Source organism: Nylanderia fulva, unplaced genomic scaffold (assembly GCF_048542155.1).
Source record: "Nylanderia fulva isolate GAGA-0341 unplaced genomic scaffold, ASM4854215v1 Scaffold11, whole genome shotgun sequence".
Lineage (NCBI taxonomy): Eukaryota > Metazoa > Arthropoda > Insecta > Hymenoptera > Formicidae > Nylanderia > Nylanderia fulva.
Window position 1 is genome coordinate 3707956 of NW_028189302.1, and position 17946 is coordinate 3725901.

Genomic DNA, 17946 nt, shown 5'->3' on the forward strand with positions numbered 1-17946 from the left:
AATATAATTGTGCTTCCCCCCCTTAGATCGCATATCGTCTGAAATTAAAATAATTATTTTCACGGGACGCAATGTTCTGTCAACGATTAACAGCTGACTAATTGTCAGCTTCGTACGATATTGGAAAATAATTTTCAGTTTCAGTAAGTTGTCCTACACGCGATCTCTTCAATGAATGACATATACGTAGCATGCATTTGCGTGTATTTATATCTACACACTTGCATTTATGCCAATACAAATAGCGACAGTGCTGCGGATGTGGTGCACAGTGATGGATGGGGAAGATTTATGTTGAGTCTTTTAATTAACGTCACCGCGATGGAGAATACGAGCGATAAGTTTTTTTACGTGTACAGTTCTTCATTAGACACCAGGATACAAATTAAGATGTAAGTTTTCGACGTTGTTTACGTCACTGTTCGATCCGACCTCAGGTTATCATATGATAAAAGTACTTTAACATTCCTTTCGTGTGATGCAAAGATTAATTATACACAGCGTAAAATAATCGGATCAGAGAATAATTAACTTGGCGACAATATGTGTATGTATTCGACCATCTGCTCGTCGTCGTTGATACCAATTATATATGTAACTTTACAGAATGTGACGTCTTTGGGTTTAACTTGTCTATCAGACATGTAATTGCTGTATTATTTTATAGAGGTACCTTAGAAGGCAAGAGACACAGACCTGAATACGATGAGCTACTTCTCGATCCTCTACTGAAGTACTCAGGTTTGTACGAGACATGTGGGATTCGTGGTGATCTAGCTGCGTCTCTGCAAGTATGGGCCGGTGGTAGACCTTTGGCTCTGCCTGTACATACAGCCTACAAACACTTTACCTCTCGCTGGAAGTATGTTGCATTTTTAATTTTATTTTAGATGATTTATTGTTATTATTAAATTATATCATGATATCTTTAGCTGGAACCAGTGGGTGTACCTACCAATTTCCTACACGGATCTGCCACGTGATGCGCAGCTATGCATAACTCTGTACGACTGTGCAGGACCTGGCAGACAGCTTCCAGTGGGTGGTACAACTATATCACTGTTTGGCAAGCATGGAGTGTATCGACAAGGCATGCTGGATCTTAGAGTATGGCCCGGGGTAGAAGCCGATGGTAATGTTTTGACCACTACACCAGGAAAAGCTAGAGATCATGGGAAAGAACAAATGCAAAGGCTCGCAAAACTCGTTAAGAAGCACAGAAATGGGCAAATAAACAAAATTGATTGGCTGGATAGATTAACTTTCAGAGAGATCGAATTAATCAATGAAAGGGAGAAAAGAGCATCAGAGTATTTGTATTTGATGATAGAATTTCCAGAAGTAACAATGGATGGTGTACCAGTATGTAGTATAATTAACTAAAAATGCTTTTTATATATAAAAGAATAGTATATAATTATATTTTCTTTTTTTTATAGTATTCAATTGTATATTACGAAAAGGATGGTGACGAAGTTTTTCAACATAGATTACAACCAGATGTCGTAACACTTCCGGATTATGAGATTTTACAAGTAAGGTTTTACAAAAGAAAATATATAAATAAAGTAATGTACACGAAACATATAATATATGTTTTAAGTTATCGTCAAATAAAGAAAAAAGATCAAGTTTATGTATTTTTCTTTTAGGAGAATCTTGTCGAGGCAAAACATCATAAATTAGCACGTAGTTTACGTAGCGGAGGTAATACTCGTGAATTAAAACCCACTTCGACTGTGCGGGACGCCTTAAATACGATATTGGGATATCCATCGACAACTGTACTTTCCACTGAAGAGCAGGATTTGATTTGGAAGTACAGATTTTATTTGTCTAGCCAGAAGAAAGCACTAACCAAGTTCGTAAAATGCGTAAATTGGAAAGTCGCTGGTGAAGAACGTCAAGCCTTGGAGATGTTAGCTTTATGGGCACCGCCTGATTCTGAGGATGCCTTAGAGCTATTAGGGCCTGCGTTCACTCATCCGGCCATTAGAAGATACGCGATTAGCAGACTCAATCAAGCTCCAGATGATGATTTAATGTTGTATTTGCTGCAATTGGTGCAAGCCTTGAAATATGAAGACTTTGAAAGTATTAAGGCTGCTTATCAAGCAATGCTAAAGGAAAAGGAAGAGAAATTGGAGTCAAAAAGTTGGAATACCGATAAACTGGAAAAAAGCGAAAGATTAGAAAAAACTGATAAATTAGATAAAGATATAAGAAGTAGTGATTCTACATCTACTCCAGTTACAACTGTGAGTTAAACTTCTCTATTAATATATATGTATTTTATGTCATATCTCATATAAAGCATATTTCTCATTATATTTTTTTACAGTCTAGTGAATCAGAGAGTCAATTATCAACGAGTCAAGAATCGCTTATGGACTTAGCATCGTTTTTAATTACACGTGCTTGTCAGAACTCAATGTTAGCTAATTATTTTTATTGGTATCTTTCTATCGAGTGCGAGGATCAAATTGATCCCGCGATAAGCGCCAAACAAGATACTCGAGTTAGAGAAATGTACGTCACCGTAATGAAAATGTTTTCCATGACGTTAGCGCAGGGAAACACCATTTGGCAAAAGAGAAGAGCGTTTCTCTTACGACAGAAGGTGTTTATAGATCAATTGGTGTCTTTGGTAAAAGCTGTTGCGCGAGAAAGCGGAAATCGTAAGAAAAAGACTGATAGATTGAGAGCATTATTGACAGATCCAGATCCAGCATTCAAGATCAATTTTTCAAATTTTGAGCCAATACCTTTCCCATTGGATCCTGAGATTTGTATTAAAGGAATTATTCCAGAAAAGTACATATTCAAATTATTTGGTGTATTATTCATGTTCATATTTTATGTATACTTAAATTTTATTAATTTTATTTAGGGCAAGTCTCTTCAAATCTGCACTTATGCCATCAAAGCTTACATTTTTGACAACAGATAATACCGAATATATAGCTATCTTTAAACACGGAGATGATTTACGACAAGATCAACTAATTTTACAAACAATAGCACTTATGGATAAATTATTAAGGAGAGAGAATTTAGATTTAAAGTTGACTCCATATAGGTAAAAAAATTTTATATAAAGAGTAATATATATTGTGTTACAATAGTTGTTTCATAATTTTTAATCATTATTTCAGGGTACTTGCGACAAGTACTAAACACGGTTTTGTGCAATTTATTGAATCCACAACAGTCGCAGAGGTTTTAGCTAACGAGGGATCAATATTGAATTTCTTTCGAAAACATCATCCTTCTGAAACTGGACCTTACGGAGTAGTACCTGAAGTTATGGACACTTATGTTCGCAGTTGTGGTGAATATTATAACTCTAAAAAAGAACAAATAGATAATAAATAAATTTAATTATTATTTCAAAATTTCAGCCGGCTATTGCATAATTACATATGTACTGGGTGTTGGCGATCGTCACTTGGATAATTTACTTCTCACGGCATCAGGTATATTCTTTAAATAAAAAAAACTTTGCGATAAATGCATTAAACGATTTATGCAATATTTTTTGTTATTTTCCAGGCACACTTTTTCACATTGATTTCGGCTATATCTTAGGTAGAGATCCAAAACCTTTACCTCCTCCGATGAAACTCAGCAAGGAGATGGTTGAAGCTATGGGTGGCGTCGGTTCCGAACATTATCATGAATTCCGGAAGCAATGTTACACAGCGTTCCTTCACTTACGCAGACACGCCAATTTAATATTGAATCTATTCTCGTTGATGGTGGATGCCAGTGTTCCCGATATCGCTCTGGAGCCGGATAAAGCCGTGAAGAAAGTCCAGGATAAATTACGATTGGATTTAACCGATGAAGAGGCTGTGCATTACGTGCATAATCTTCTGGATCTGTCTGTCACTGCGGTGATGGCTGTGTTAGTTGAGCAACTCCATAAATTTGCGCAATATTGGAGAAAGTAATGAGACGAAACGTACATTAATGTACAGTGAAATCGTGCAAACTGTGTTCCTTTTCATAGAAACGCTAGAATTATTATTCTATATTATATATAAAACGACCATGGCGTGTTTATAATATATTAATATAATTTATTGTACTTTGGAAATATTTTAGGCAATAAATCTTTGATAAAATTTATCACTTTTATTGCCTGATACTATTTCAATCAAGTTTGATAACGATATATTAATGAGAGAGAGAGAGAGAGAGAGAACATTCCTTTATAATACATATAATTATTATATCCTAAATATGTGCAAAAATAATTAAATTTTAGACAAATAACTTACAAAATATTGTATTTTATCTTATTTTCAAAATTTTAACAAAAGTATGCTTAATTGTAATTATTACTTTTTGTTTCATAAAATATAATTTAATTGGTAATAGGTTATTAATCGCAGAGAAACGACAATATTTATTCATTGTACATGTAATCTGTTATGTAAATACTTGTATATTTATTTTATTCTTAATTACAATCGTGTATGTGGTGCACACAATAGAAATAAATGTAAATAGATTCATATTGTTAGTGTTGAAAATATTAGATTGTTATATATGTGAAACGCAGATGAGAACTATGTTTATTCTTCTGTATCACTTTATGTCATTTATGAATTTAAGAAGTCAAAACATAGCAATATATTTATATATATATATATATATATTTAGCATACATACACATCTCATTTGTATCAGAATTTTTTCTTTAATAGAAAATGTAGTTATGTATATATATATGTTTTCCCATCTTACAATAGTATATGCTAACTGTAGATATATATGAATTTTAATATAACTTTGATATATATAATGCATATACATATATCAAAAAATTATAGAACATTAACAATTCAGTCCATCCTTGAAGATTTCTCAGGTTCTTCTTACGTTCTACGATATTATATCGAGTTTTTATCTGTTATTTAGTGTAATATAATTCACAAAAAATCATATCTTTCGATATCGACGTATAATATGTACATACGTGGCTATAATTAAAAAAAAAAACGCCACGAGAAATAAAAACAAATTTATTTTTGAAATAACATGAGATTATAAAGAATATAGTATAATATTTCTTATGCCATTTTCTGATAAATCTGTCTTGCTTGAGGATTGCACATAAGAAATCTTCATTCATTATATCCACTCTATGTAATTAAAATCTTCACATTCTGCTACTTACATACTTACTGTGAAATCTTTTTCAGGATTTATATCTGATGAGATAAATCTATTTAAGATATACATGACAGATTCCGAATTAATTTAGGCATCTCAAACACGACAGATTTTCTATTAACAAAATTTCTACGCGCTTTTCTTTTACACATCAATCATCTCATTAACACTCAAGATAGACACATCATATAGGTGAAATAATAAACATTTTAATTTATTTTCCATATATGTTGTCTATAAACTTTTCATCCTACGAACTAAAACGTAAGCCTAATAGAGAACGATCCTCGTTTCGCTCAAAGCCTTGCACATTTTAACGTCGCGTACAATTTAAAAAAATTATTACATTGTTCACATATACAATTGAGCAAAGCGAGGCGTGGCGTAACTTATCCACGAAAAAAAGTTAAGTCTTCAAACGAGAAAGTTCTTATTTATTATCGCGTCTTCGCCAAATTGCAAGGTATACATGTTTTATTGTAATGGATATACGATAAGACGTATTGTTTTCTTTGTATTGATCCCAGATAGCAAGCATACGTCATTTTTACATTTAATGACGTGAGTTTGCTACTTGGGGGTGTAAGCAAACTGGGAAAACCCAGGCAGAGAATATAAGGTACTAAAAAGGATACAAAACAAACGAGAATATACCAATTTTGATAGTTTAAAAAGACTAAAAAGTCAGGTGTATTGCCAGAAGCACCATTGGATTTGTTACGGTTCTGTACTTCTTATATATAATTACATGACCTCTCTCTCTCTCTCTTTTATTTCTTAGAAGTGTGTTATAAATGAAACTTGCTTACGTTACGACTGGACATTACGGAATAGCAGTGAAAATCTTGGGATTCTTTCCTTCTTGATTTTACAAATATTTCATTTCGGTTATTATTCATATTTGATTATCATGTCGCAGACATATTTCTCACATCATCTTGTAAATAAAATCTTTATCCTGCAATCCCCATCGTAATTCTCACTACTACTCCATCGTAAAACACACAGAAATATTGACGGAGAAATCGAAAACCGCTCATCTCTGACATAAATCTTTACGATACTCTAAACAAAGAATAATATATAATTCTTTATATACAGGATGTTTGTCACTTTCTCGGATGGTAATATAAACGAAATCCAGTCTGACATATTCCTACTTAAAACATGCTAAGCTAGATGTTTATTATTATCGTTCCAAAATGTGACACGTAGACAATACATCCTATATAAATAATAATCAATTTAATTTTTATGTGATTATATACATTTCCTTCTCAAACGTCGAGGACAGTAAAATCAAGATTATAACGCAATTATAATGCAATTATATATGAAACCATGTATATATAATCCCTCCGTACCGGATTCTAAAAACAAATTACACATATTCGCGACTTTTTTTTGTTTTTCATTTTAACACGCATCTCTTTGTACGTAGGGGGCCTAACAATAAAACCTAAAGCTAAATTTTACCTTAAGAGTTTTCAGAGCGCTTACTTAACACATTACTATAATTTTATCTTAACAATCAAATCTGTTTCATATGTACATTTGAAAATAGACTAAAAAGTCTGTATGTTCAAGGGCATCTGCAGAAGCAGCGACGACCGATAGTCTATTTCAAGTGGGGACTCTTGCTCTTCTCGCTACCATCCCCCGCAGGATATTACCTCTCCATAGGCCTGGTGGCAGGCACCGAACTCTCCACGAGATCGTGCCTCTCGATCGGCGAGTTCTCCAGGGTGTAATCCACCGGGTATCCCTCGGTGTAGGTCGGTGTAGCCTCGCCCTGCTGCCTCAGTCTCAGTTCGCCCGATCGTTCCTGATAAAAGCTCTGCGACGCCTCGATGTTTGGCGACGTGGACGACGACTGCTGCTCCGTCTTACCGTCTAGCTCGTCCGTGGAGTAGTAACTCTGACTCGCCTCGCTTTCGGGTCTGCTGGGATCGTAGTAGCCGGGCGAGATACCATGGCTGGTGTAATTCGGCGTCTCCTCCTCGGTCGGCGTGAAATAGCTCTGACTCACCTCCTGGGGATTGCCCTCGTAGTAACCGCCAGGTGTCACGTGCTCCTCGTGAGGATCCTCCTCCAGTCGGGAGTTCGCGTCCTGGTCCACGGACTCGTAGTAACTTGCCGTCACTTCCTGATGATGGGCGTAATAGCTGGACGGCTCGTTCCGATGATGATCGCTGCTTTCCGTAACGAAATTCTGGGAACAGGTCTCCTCCAGGCCGGGCATCGAGATGGGCACCTCGTACGACGTCGACACGTTCTGCTCGACTATCACCTGGTCTTCGTAACTGGAAGTAGGCACGGAATCTACATGATGAGTCGACGTGATATCGGGATTCAAGTTGTACGACGAGGACGGTCGGGATCTCCGGGACACCGTTGTCGTGGATACTAGCGTGTTCCGCGCTGACAGACGTGTCGGGTATCACGCTGGACGAGGCGATGTTGAGCTCCTCGCACGGCGGAATCTCGTAAGACGACGTGCTTATCGCGCTTTCCTGATCCTGATCGCGTTCCTGATTTTCGGGCGTCTCTGGGACGTAGGACGAGCTCGCCGTCTCGTCCTCGTTCAATCCGGAATTGTTGGTCGACACGGACGACGTGCCGATACCATCGGCACCGATGTCGTTGGACTGCGACGGTATATTACCTTCCTGACTGATCTCGGCGTCGGTCTCCATGTCCTCTGTCAGATTCTCTCCCTTATCGACTTCGTAACTCTGCGTGGGAAAGCTCTGATCATCGATCGTCTCGTCCGCGCTTGGTCGTTCCACCTGACTCTGTACTTCGTTGAAGGATTGCGTCGGTGCGTTGACGTTGGCCTCCGTCGAAACCTCGTCGTACGACTGGGACGCCTCGTTGATCTTCGAATGCTCGAAGGACTGGGTCGGCGGCTCCGCCACGACTGTCTCCTCGTCCGTCTCCATCGACTCGTATGCGATCGATTGCGTGGCCTCGCCGGACGAGCTCTCCAGCTTGCCGGCGGACTGACTAGGTAGATCCGCGGAGTCATTGCTGAGGGATACGTTGAATTGCTCGTATTGAGACTGCGACGGCGTCTCTTGACTAGCTTCCGCGATCGCCACCACCTCTTCCTCCTCCTCGAAGTGCAGCTCCATGCTCCGGCGCAAACGACGCCTGTCGGATTCCTCTTGCGACGACGGCTCGTCCTTCTGACCCTCTTCCGTACCTCGCTTGTCGCTCGTGCTGCCGGCGTACAATTCCGATTCCACCACAGCTTCGTCCACCTCCATGGTCGCGTCATTCGTGGCGTTCAACGACTCGGCTGGTAGAACTTGCGAAGCTGCCGATCCTCCAGTCTCCATCGCTTGACTCGACGTACCTGCTACCTGCTGATCTGTTAAATTAGTTTTACCTTCGGAAAACGTTAGCTGCTTCAGTTGCTTGTCCACCGCGTCCGTCTCCTGCGATTCGGCGGTTTTGAGCTCGCTGGAATCAGTCACTTCGAAGCTCATCCGTTGTGTCCTAGAATTAGATTCGGAGGCGGCTTCATCTATTATCGGTAAACTGGTCATCGGTGCGTCGCCCTCCTTATCGTCGCCTTTCCTCTCCGAGACGCTACCTTCCTTGGCTGATTGCTGTAAGATCAACTCTTCGGATGTGATAGGAACTTCTTGGGAAGAATAGACTTCCTGCGCGGGCTTCTGCTCCTTCTCGGTCGATATAATCTGTTTTTGCGGAGACGCCGGTACTTGATGCGTAGAGATGATCAACTCCGACGTGTCCGCGATGTCATCCAACGGTATATGTTTCACGGAGACTGTCGGCACTTTGGAGACCAGCATCTCCGACACCGGCACGTCCACGAACGTCTGCTCGGCGACAATCGTTGTGGCGAATTGCGAATTGTCCGTATATGTATCGTCGATGATCGGCATCGATGGAGTGGTTTGTACCTGTGGACTCTCTAGGACTATGCTGCTGCTCGGCATGGTGACCGTGTACGAGGCCGAGGGTGCGATCGCGACCTCGGCGCCCTGCACGTTTTGCGTCTCCACCGCGATGTTGTTTTCCAGATTTGGGATCACCAGATATTGAGTACTCGCGGGAATCTTTGTATGATCGATATCTCCGCTGCTCGCTGTTGCCGGACTCTCAATTATCTCGCCAATGTCCGGCATTGAGTTCCCAGGGATTTGAATCTGCGACTCACCCGTAGCAGTTATGTAGATGCTAGGATTCGTAATGGCGATCGGCAACTCGAGAGATGACGGGATAGTGGACACCACCGACGTAGAAGTCGAGTCCGTCGACTGAATTGGCAGATTGCTCGGGACTTCGAGCGGCGTCATGATCGGTTGATTCAGAGTCAACGAGGTCTCCAGCACCGACGGTGATGATATCGGTTCCCTGGGTGGTATAATGGTCGATTGCAGTATCGTCTGATTGATCAGACTCGTCTGAGTCAGACCAGTTTGGGTCATGACGCTGCCGGATGCTTGATTCTCCGGCAAGCTGATCTCCTGCTGGAAGTCCGTATTAGCGAGAGCGGCTGCCAGGATGTCTTGATTCGACGTCTGTATCACGTCCGACGTAGGAAAACTCTCAGTTATAATTGCCGTTTGACTAGCCTCTGTTACGTTGGTCTGAATGTTCGGCAAGACACCGTTGTCAAATTGGAGAACGATGTTATCCAAGGTACCGGCCTCTCCCAGAGAACTAGGATCTATGTACAAGGTTCTCGTGCCGTCTGGGTTCTGCGTAGTTCCCTCCAATGACATAAGAGTGTTATTATCGAGTGGCTGTATCTGTCCTTGTTCGTCAATCGTGACCAGTACGTAGGTTTGCGTACCATCACCGCTTTCTGTCGGCAGGGCCATGATTTGTGGTTGCGCGGCCTGCACTTTCGGCTCTTCCGCTTTTCCGGCATTACCACTGCTTTTCTCGCTCGGAGTTTTCTCGACTTTACCTACCTCTTTCTGCGGAACGGTATCCGCAACCTGAAGATCCGTCTTCACCTTCTTCTCCGGCACGATCGGATCCAGTGGAGGTAACGGCATGGTCGTGACGATATTCGCGTTCGTTGTGACAGTGCTGATCGAATTCATAGCGATATTCAGCAGATTCTTCTGCGCTTTGTTCGAGGCAGAAGAGGCCTTTGTGGAGGACTTCGAAGGGGATGTCTGTTTCGATTGAGCGACCGTCTTGGCAGTCATAGGTACATTGGCTGATGTTGTCGTGGTCGTCTGCTTCGCTTGGACATTCTGCACCGTCGATACAACCGATTCCTGGCCTTTCTGAACGACAAACTTCTGCTGAGTCTTCGTCTGACGACCAGTTTTAGGAATAATGACCTTTTGAACGGTTGTGATCTTCCCTTTTGGCTGCACTTGCTGTGCAACCATCGTTACCGTCTGCTGTGCGCCGCTCGGTGAAGCGATGTTGATGGTGGTAGCTCCTGGTTGCATCACTTGTTGCTTGGCGCCCTTCTTACTGTGCGACGTGCTTTTCTGAGGTCCTGTCCCGATGATGGTATTCGGTATAATCAATGTGCTACTTGATTTTCCGGACGGTTGTTTCGCTTGCGTGCTCGCAGCCGATATCGGGACTTTTGGCGATTTTTGCAATGTAGGCAGCTGTACCTTTTGCTGCACCTGATATTGTATTTTGCCACCCTTCACCGGGCTTTTAGCAGCAATAGCCTTCATCTGTTGTCCGCTTATCGGCGTCAAGACGGTACCTTTGCTGCTGACGATGGCCTGTGTGTTTAATAGAGTCTTACCAGCGAGAGTTTGAGGAACTGGTGTCAAGATCGCTTTCGAGCCGCCTAGATTTTGAGGTTGCTGAGATAAAAGAGTAGCACTGCCTTTCGTAATTGTAGTCTTCGAGCCGATAATGGCTTTTCCGCTCAAAGCCGAGGCATTAATCGGAGTATACAGGCCACCCTTGAGAATTCCCTGGGATATCGTACCTAATATCGCCGTTTTGGTTATAGTACCTGAAATCGGAGTGAGTACACCTTTGGACGTAATTATGCCCTGCGTATTAATAATCTTATGACCACCGGTGGTTAATTTTGACGTGGTGGGCGAACCAGTGGAAGCGGCAACAGTAGCAGTGTCAGTCTTCGGCGCGATGATCTTTGAAGTGATTATACTACTCTGCGGACTGATCGGACATAATAACTGGCCCTTACTCGTCATGATTCTTTGTACCTTACCGCTTAGAGACTTGGAAATATTCAGCGGCACCGTTTTCGACTGACCTGACGTAAGTATGACGACCTTGTTACCTTGCTGAATCACTTGCGCGTTGCCCGCCGCCTTGCCGCTGGTTGGAATGGTGATCTTCTGTTGCGTACCGGGTTTGCCTTGAACGCTATAACGTAGTTGCTGTGTGCCCGCCGTTTGTACAACAACGTATTTACCTTTTTGCGTCAAGAGGGGCGGTGCTGTCTTGGCGGTTATTGGTTGAGCACTCTGAAATTTCAAACCCTTTACACCGCCGGTGAGCGGTGGCACCAGGGTCTTGACGCTCGTGATGGTCGGTTTCACTTTGCTTTCCTTCTTCAATATCGCCGGCATGCCGCTCTTCTTCTTCGTTGGCGATGTCGTTTCGGTGACGGTGGTGGTCTCGTTCGCGATCTTAAATTGAGTCTGCTTAGTGGGCGATATTATTCCCGTAGTCGGAGTGAAAGAGAGCGTGGCTGGAATCGAGCTTGATGCTGGTATGATGGAGGATATAACGACTGGCATCTGCTCGATACTCTCGGGTGTTAGAACGTCTTCGCTGAGGACGAACGGCATTGAGTTAATGTCCAGCTCCATGTCCGCCAAACTCTGGGAGCTCTGTTGTATATATTTCTCTGTCACCGGTACGGTAGTCACGATGGTCTGCGTCGTGGTCGTTCCGCTTTGTTCCTTGTTTTGCGCCTCTAGAAGCGCATCCGTCTCTTCTGTCTTCAAAACTTGTAGCTTCTTAGTTAGAGACATATGAGGACTGGATTTTACAGTTTTTACCTTACTATTTGAAGGTAGGGTTTCTATCTTCATTATCTTTGCCTTCGGTCCACCCTTTTGATCGCTTTTCTTCGTGACGTCCATCTCCAATTTATGCTTTGTGCCTTTCAGTTTGTTCGATTTCAGAATTTGCATCGGTTCGGTCAACGCAACATTTTCTATTATTCGCGGCATTTCGCGCTTCTTCACCGGGACACTGATATCGGACGATAGAGATGTAGACACAGAAGTTTTCGGGATTTCGTCCAATTTTTTTACATCAGAGATAGTTTTAGCATTATTTTCGGAAACGGATGATTTAGACGTAACAACTTCGTTGGGTGATGATTCAAGCTGAGTACCTGTCTCGTCTTTAATTTGATTATCGATCTCTATCTTCTCCTCGATAACCACTTCGATATTATCCAAATTGCTCACAACATCCGATACGTTTCCCTCAATAAGAATATTTTCGGAAACGCCTAAAATTTTATTCGAATCGTCGATTTTTGTAGGACTTTGTACAGGTATAGCTGCAATATTTACATCAACTTCTTCAGCTTTCTTCTTGGTAGTCTTCTTCTCCTTCTTACTCTTAGGTGAGTCGGTACCTTCAATCTTCTTCTTATCCATATGTAGAGTCTTCAGGAAAGCTTCCTGAAATGTATTGGTTGATTTTTCTTCCGCAAACAAATCTTTGTCTTTTTTTCCTTTGCCCGTTTCTGGAGTAAATTTACCTTTATATCTCGTCTGCATAGGAGATTTTTTGGGAGTTGATTGTTGCTCGGTTATCGTTTTGGTTGGACTCTCTGGTGTATTTCCTGCGTCATCTGATACTGCGGATGATTTTTCCAGCGGTTTTAATTCAAGCTGATTAACATCTTGTGTATTCTGCGATACTTTTATCGATTGCGTCTCTTGCTCTTTTTCATCTGATTTATTTAATTTTTCCTGTAATTCAGAATTTTTCAGAATTTCCTGTTGTTCTTTCTTGGTGTCCAAAATTTTTGCGATTTCATCTGTCATCTCACTTACTGTCGTTTTTATCACTATTTCGTCCTCTTTATTTACTTTTTCTTTAACATCATTTTGAGATACGGACTGATGTTTAAGTTCAACCTTAGATTCAATAGCTTTACATTCAGATTCAATAGCTTTACATTCAGATTCAAGTTCGCCCTCGACAGTTTTATTAGTCTGCACATCCGTATCAAAAACATCTATTTGCGATGACTCAAATTTTTTCATCTGAGATTTTTTTGGCGGTAACATATCCACACTTGTTTTTGGAACATCTCGCTGTGTTTCAACTTTATCTTCAGCTTGTTCTAGAATTGAAAGCTTTTTCTGATCTTTAAAATTTTTATTTTTACTTAACTTTAATGAATTTTTCTTTTCTTTCTCATCTGAGGACTTCTTGATAGTTTTGTCCAAATCAATTCTTATTTCCTCCGCTTTACTTGTGACTGCAGTCATTTCTACATCTTGCAAAGATACATCCACATCAATTTTTGCAACAGTTGTTTCATCCACAATAGTTTTTATTCGCTCTTCGAGTACATCGCGTTTTATTTCTTCAGATTTTCCTTCTCCTTTGGAAAATATTTCCTTTTTAGAAACGTGACTATCAAAAACTTCATGTTTCATATCGATGGATGAGACGCTGTTTTCAGCAACAGTTGATGTTTGATCTGACACTTCTATTTCTTGCTTATTCATCTGGGTGACGAGTTCACTGCTCTTCTTGTCAGCATTTTTCGGACGTCCTCTTTTACCTTTTCTGCCTTTACTTACATTTCTTTCGGAAACCTTAGTTTCACTTTCAGATTGACTATCATCTGTTTTGAATGCTTTGTAGTCAGGATCTTGAACATATATATCGGATTCCAAGTATTTCTTGTTCGGTTTACGTCTTCTACCGCTGTACGATCGATCCGTATCAGAATCCGAAGTCTTCCGTTCGATTTCGATTCTCTCGCTCAAGCGAAATCTCTTGCTGCCCCTACCGGTTTTTACTTTCGGGCTTTTGTCTGCATTAGCATTTTTATTAGTTGTTTTCGCGTTTTTACGTGGTCGTCCTCTTCCCCTTTTGATAAATGGCTGGTCAATAGGATTACCTGAGAGATCATCGTCAACGCTTTTAACTCGGTCCAATAGATCAGTGTCTGAATTTTCGCTTTGTTCAGGCATAGTTTCTGCAGATTCAGACACGGTTTCATCCTCTGTTTCCGTGGTGAATCGTTCTGACAAAGTATCGTCCGCTTCTTTCATAGATATGTTATCATTAGATTCCGCGATTACATCCTCCAAGTCAGTTTTCTCGGATCGAAGTACTTTATCATTATGTTTAACATCTGACGATGTTTCGCTTTCTTTCTTCAATGTTTCTTCATCGTTTTTTGTTGGTACATCCGCTGTGGTAATCTTCGATTTTTTTTCACTATGCTTTGTAACATTTAAAGAATGTTCTTCTTTATTACCATCTTCTCTTTCTTCAACTATTTCTACAATCGGTTTAGTATCGGAGGACTTTTTTGATTGAATAGTCTTTTTTTCTTTATCTTCAGGTTGTTTCACTTCTGTTTTATCTTGCACATTCTCCTCAAATTTTTTATTTGCTTTGGCTTCTTTCTTCTCTTGTCGATTGTCACTACCTTGTATTATTTCCATGATTTCATCAGCTTTTAATTCCATGTTTCTTCCTAATTCAGACATTTCGGCTTCTTTCTTTATTTCATTTTTCAAAGCTTGACTCATTGCAAATTCCTTGATAATCTCTTTTTTCAAGGATAAATTTTTCTCACCAAATACTCTGGGAATTTTTCGTACAGGTGGTATCGAAGGTTCGCTTAAATCATCCTCGTCAAAATCGAAACATGATAGCCGTGATTTCTTGTCATCTTTGTCATTCTTGCTTTCATTGTCCGAACTCGAAGTGTCCTTTTTTGACGACTTATTGGATGTTTCGTTGGATACACCGCTCTTCTTAATTTCTGCTTCAGACTCGGATTTCTTATCAAAATTACTCAATCGTTGTATCATCTGCATTGACGATAATTCTTCGGTATCTTTGAGTAATTTCTCTGTTTCTGCTATAATTTCATTATTCTCCACAGCACTCTCCTCATTGTATTCTTTATCGTCGACGCTTGATTGACTCTTCATAGGCGAACTGCTATTCAGAGAATTATTTACATTAATAATTTCTTCGTCTGATTCATCCTCCCAATCGGCCAATAATTTTTCACGCAATTCTGGATCGGTCTTCTTCTTTTTACTAGATTTCTCACTCTGTTTTGAATGCTTTCGTTTACCTGATTCCAAGCCACTCTCACTCTTCTTCTTGCTCGATTGGCTCTTATCTTTCTTTACATATTTTCGTTTCGGTGTACTCGTATCAGAAATTCTAGTACGTGATTGAGAATACGTTTTTACCTTCGATCGTGGTGGCGTCTCCTCGCCGGACCGATGACATTTTATATGACATATAATGACATTGACGCGCGAGGAAGTAAAATTGCAGACATGACAACGATATACCGGTGAACCTGTGTTAGTCGGAGTCGATGGTAAGCTACTGGGTTGTTGACGAATGCGAACCTCATGGTCGCTCTCCCCGCGCAAAAAGCGTGGGTGTGTAATCTTTCTCATGCTGTCCGAGCCATCGCTCCGCCTGTGTCCATCTTCGCGATCGCGCTTCTTTTTCGGAATCTTCTTCTCGCCGAACAGAGCAGAAATATCTGGCTTCTCTTCTGGAGAAAATTTTTCTTGATTCAATATGTCAGGATTACCTCCCGTTAACTTTTCCGCTGTCTCCACATCGCCTGGGAACTTGTCCATATAACTAGTACCATCTTTACTTTTGGTCCTGTATTTATCTATTAAATAAAATTGAACGAGGTTTAATATATAAAAAGACTATCGAGACTATTTATTTAGAAAGTTAATATATAAAAAATACTTACCCAAGCCTTTTTTAATAAATTCATCTTTAAGTGTGCAATTGTACTTGTAGATCTGTTGATAGTTCTTTACAAATTCACTAAAAAAAAAAATTATTTAAGTAATTGCTTTCAATAATTTGTATAATTATGCAATAAAGTTGAGATTCCTGTAACTTACTAGGTATCTTCTTGAAAAAATTTCACAGCAGCAATTAATGGCTTCTTTTTAAATTCAGTTTGTATATCTTCTGGCAAATTATCCAATCCGGTGACTTGACCAGGCCACCAGCATGCTCCCAGTTTAACCCAAACGACATCTCCATCCAAATAATTGATTTCCGTTTGCTCACACATCTTGGCGTAATATTTGATCAAGTTCTCTCATAAAATCAACATTGGTAAAATACCAAAAAATCTCTTAAATCTATTCTTAGAGGAATACCAGCAATATTGTCCAGGATCAGTATGCTACATGACAAAATAAGTTTCTATTACATTGTGATCTTAATATATGATTAAAATATAACTTATTTGGAAAGAAAAAACAAGTTGCCTTTACAGCTACATATGAATATGTATACATAAGCAAATGCAAAATTACAACACTCGATAAAACATATACAGTTTCACTTTAAAATTCTTCTTTTTATCTTATTTCCTTCACAATTATTTCTCTATCTTTCTTTCACCGAGTTATATTTCTAGGTAAACAAGCACATATTAAGCACTCGTAGATAGATGGTCAATGAATGTGCAATTTCAAAATACACATACAATCACCAGAAACTATTACTGTACATCCATGGAAACAAGATTCCCTCGCATCGGTAAAGCACTGTCTCTCTAAAACTGTCTCTCTGAAACTGTCTCTCAAACAAATCTTCTGAAACACTCAGCATGCTCCTCTACAACTGTGTGAAGAAATACCCAGATACCCTGAAGTAGATCTTACGGCGCGCTGGTGAAGAACGAGAGACACCCTCGATTGCGTGCTCCGGCTTCCTCGGTGGTGATGTTGCTACAGGCGGCAGCAACTACGTCGGGCATCTTATTGTTAGCTCACGAGTCGCGTGACGAGATCCGCCTGCCGATGTCGGATCCCCTCGCTGCGATTCGTGACAAATTCTCGCTGAGAGACCCGTTCCCGCCTAAACGACGCAACAGACACATTCGTGTGTTCACGATGCGTCGAAGGAGTCGCAAGGAGCGTCGTTCCCCAGGAACGCAACGACGGTGGAAGGCGCGCGCGCGCGCGCTCTTCTTCTTCTTTCTCTCTCTCTCCTCTCCGTTTCCCTATCCGTCTTTATCTCTCCCCCACTCCCTCTCTCTCACTCACTTCGTTCTCGCGGCACCTCGCTCGGTCTCTCCCGATCACCTCGGAACCCAGCACCAGGAGGCCGCCAGAGAAACGTCGACGCGCGACTCCGCGCGCATGCAATCGCGACGAGAGAAAGCGGGCCTGAGCGGAACCGGGCTAGGCCGAATTCGACGACAACAACGTTCGGAAGGCGCGCTACGTCGCTCGCGCAACACGACATACGTATATGTTCGGTTACCCGACTTGCAACGGGGCCCCGCACGGTGGATAGATGCGACACACGACCGTACGCCTTGAATGTAGTGTAGACCGAATACCTCCTTCTCTTTCTCTGTCTCGAGCGAACGTGTTGTATGTTGCCCAGATCTGCCAACTGCGCGCGAATAATGCGCGCGCGTTTCGAGTTTCGACTCGTTTTTTTGTCTCCTCCGGCCTGAATTTCCTTCCGGAAAATTCGATGAATATCAATTCTTGATTAATTTCAGAGCGAAGTATGCGAACACTGGTTAGGAACGAGATCTCGTTTTCT

At 41.0% G+C, this 17946-nt stretch overlaps 2 protein-coding genes across 3 annotated transcripts; one reads left to right on the forward strand and one right to left on the reverse strand.

The window, feature by feature from the left end:
- Positions 1 to 35: 35 nt before the first annotated feature.
- Pi3K59F (phosphatidylinositol 3-kinase 59F) lies at positions 36 to 5799 on the forward strand. 2 transcript variants are annotated; one of them, XM_029318705.2, is made up of 11 exons: positions 36 to 143; positions 246 to 392; positions 668 to 862; positions 933 to 1362; positions 1440 to 1535; positions 1653 to 2258; positions 2342 to 2814; positions 2891 to 3079; positions 3156 to 3331; positions 3402 to 3476; positions 3553 to 5799. In XM_029318705.2, the coding sequence occupies exons 2-11, from the start codon at positions 292 to 294 to the stop codon at positions 3951 to 3953; spliced, it is 2742 nt and encodes a 913-aa protein (XP_029174538.1). In that variant the 5' UTR covers positions 36 to 143; positions 246 to 291; the 3' UTR covers positions 3954 to 5799. The 2 variants fall into 2 exon arrangements, with proteins under 2 accessions (XP_029174538.1, XP_029174537.1); XM_029318704.2 differs by having other exon boundaries at positions 36 to 392.
- Positions 4428 to 17911, reverse strand: LOC114943151 (uncharacterized). Its single transcript, XM_029318726.2, is given in 4 exon segments — positions 4428 to 7552; positions 7554 to 16033; positions 16121 to 16197; positions 16278 to 17911. Coding segments are annotated over 4 exon segments (9435 nt in total). The 5' UTR covers positions 16454 to 17911; the 3' UTR covers positions 4428 to 6850.
- Between the last annotated feature and the right edge of the window lie 35 nt (positions 17912 to 17946).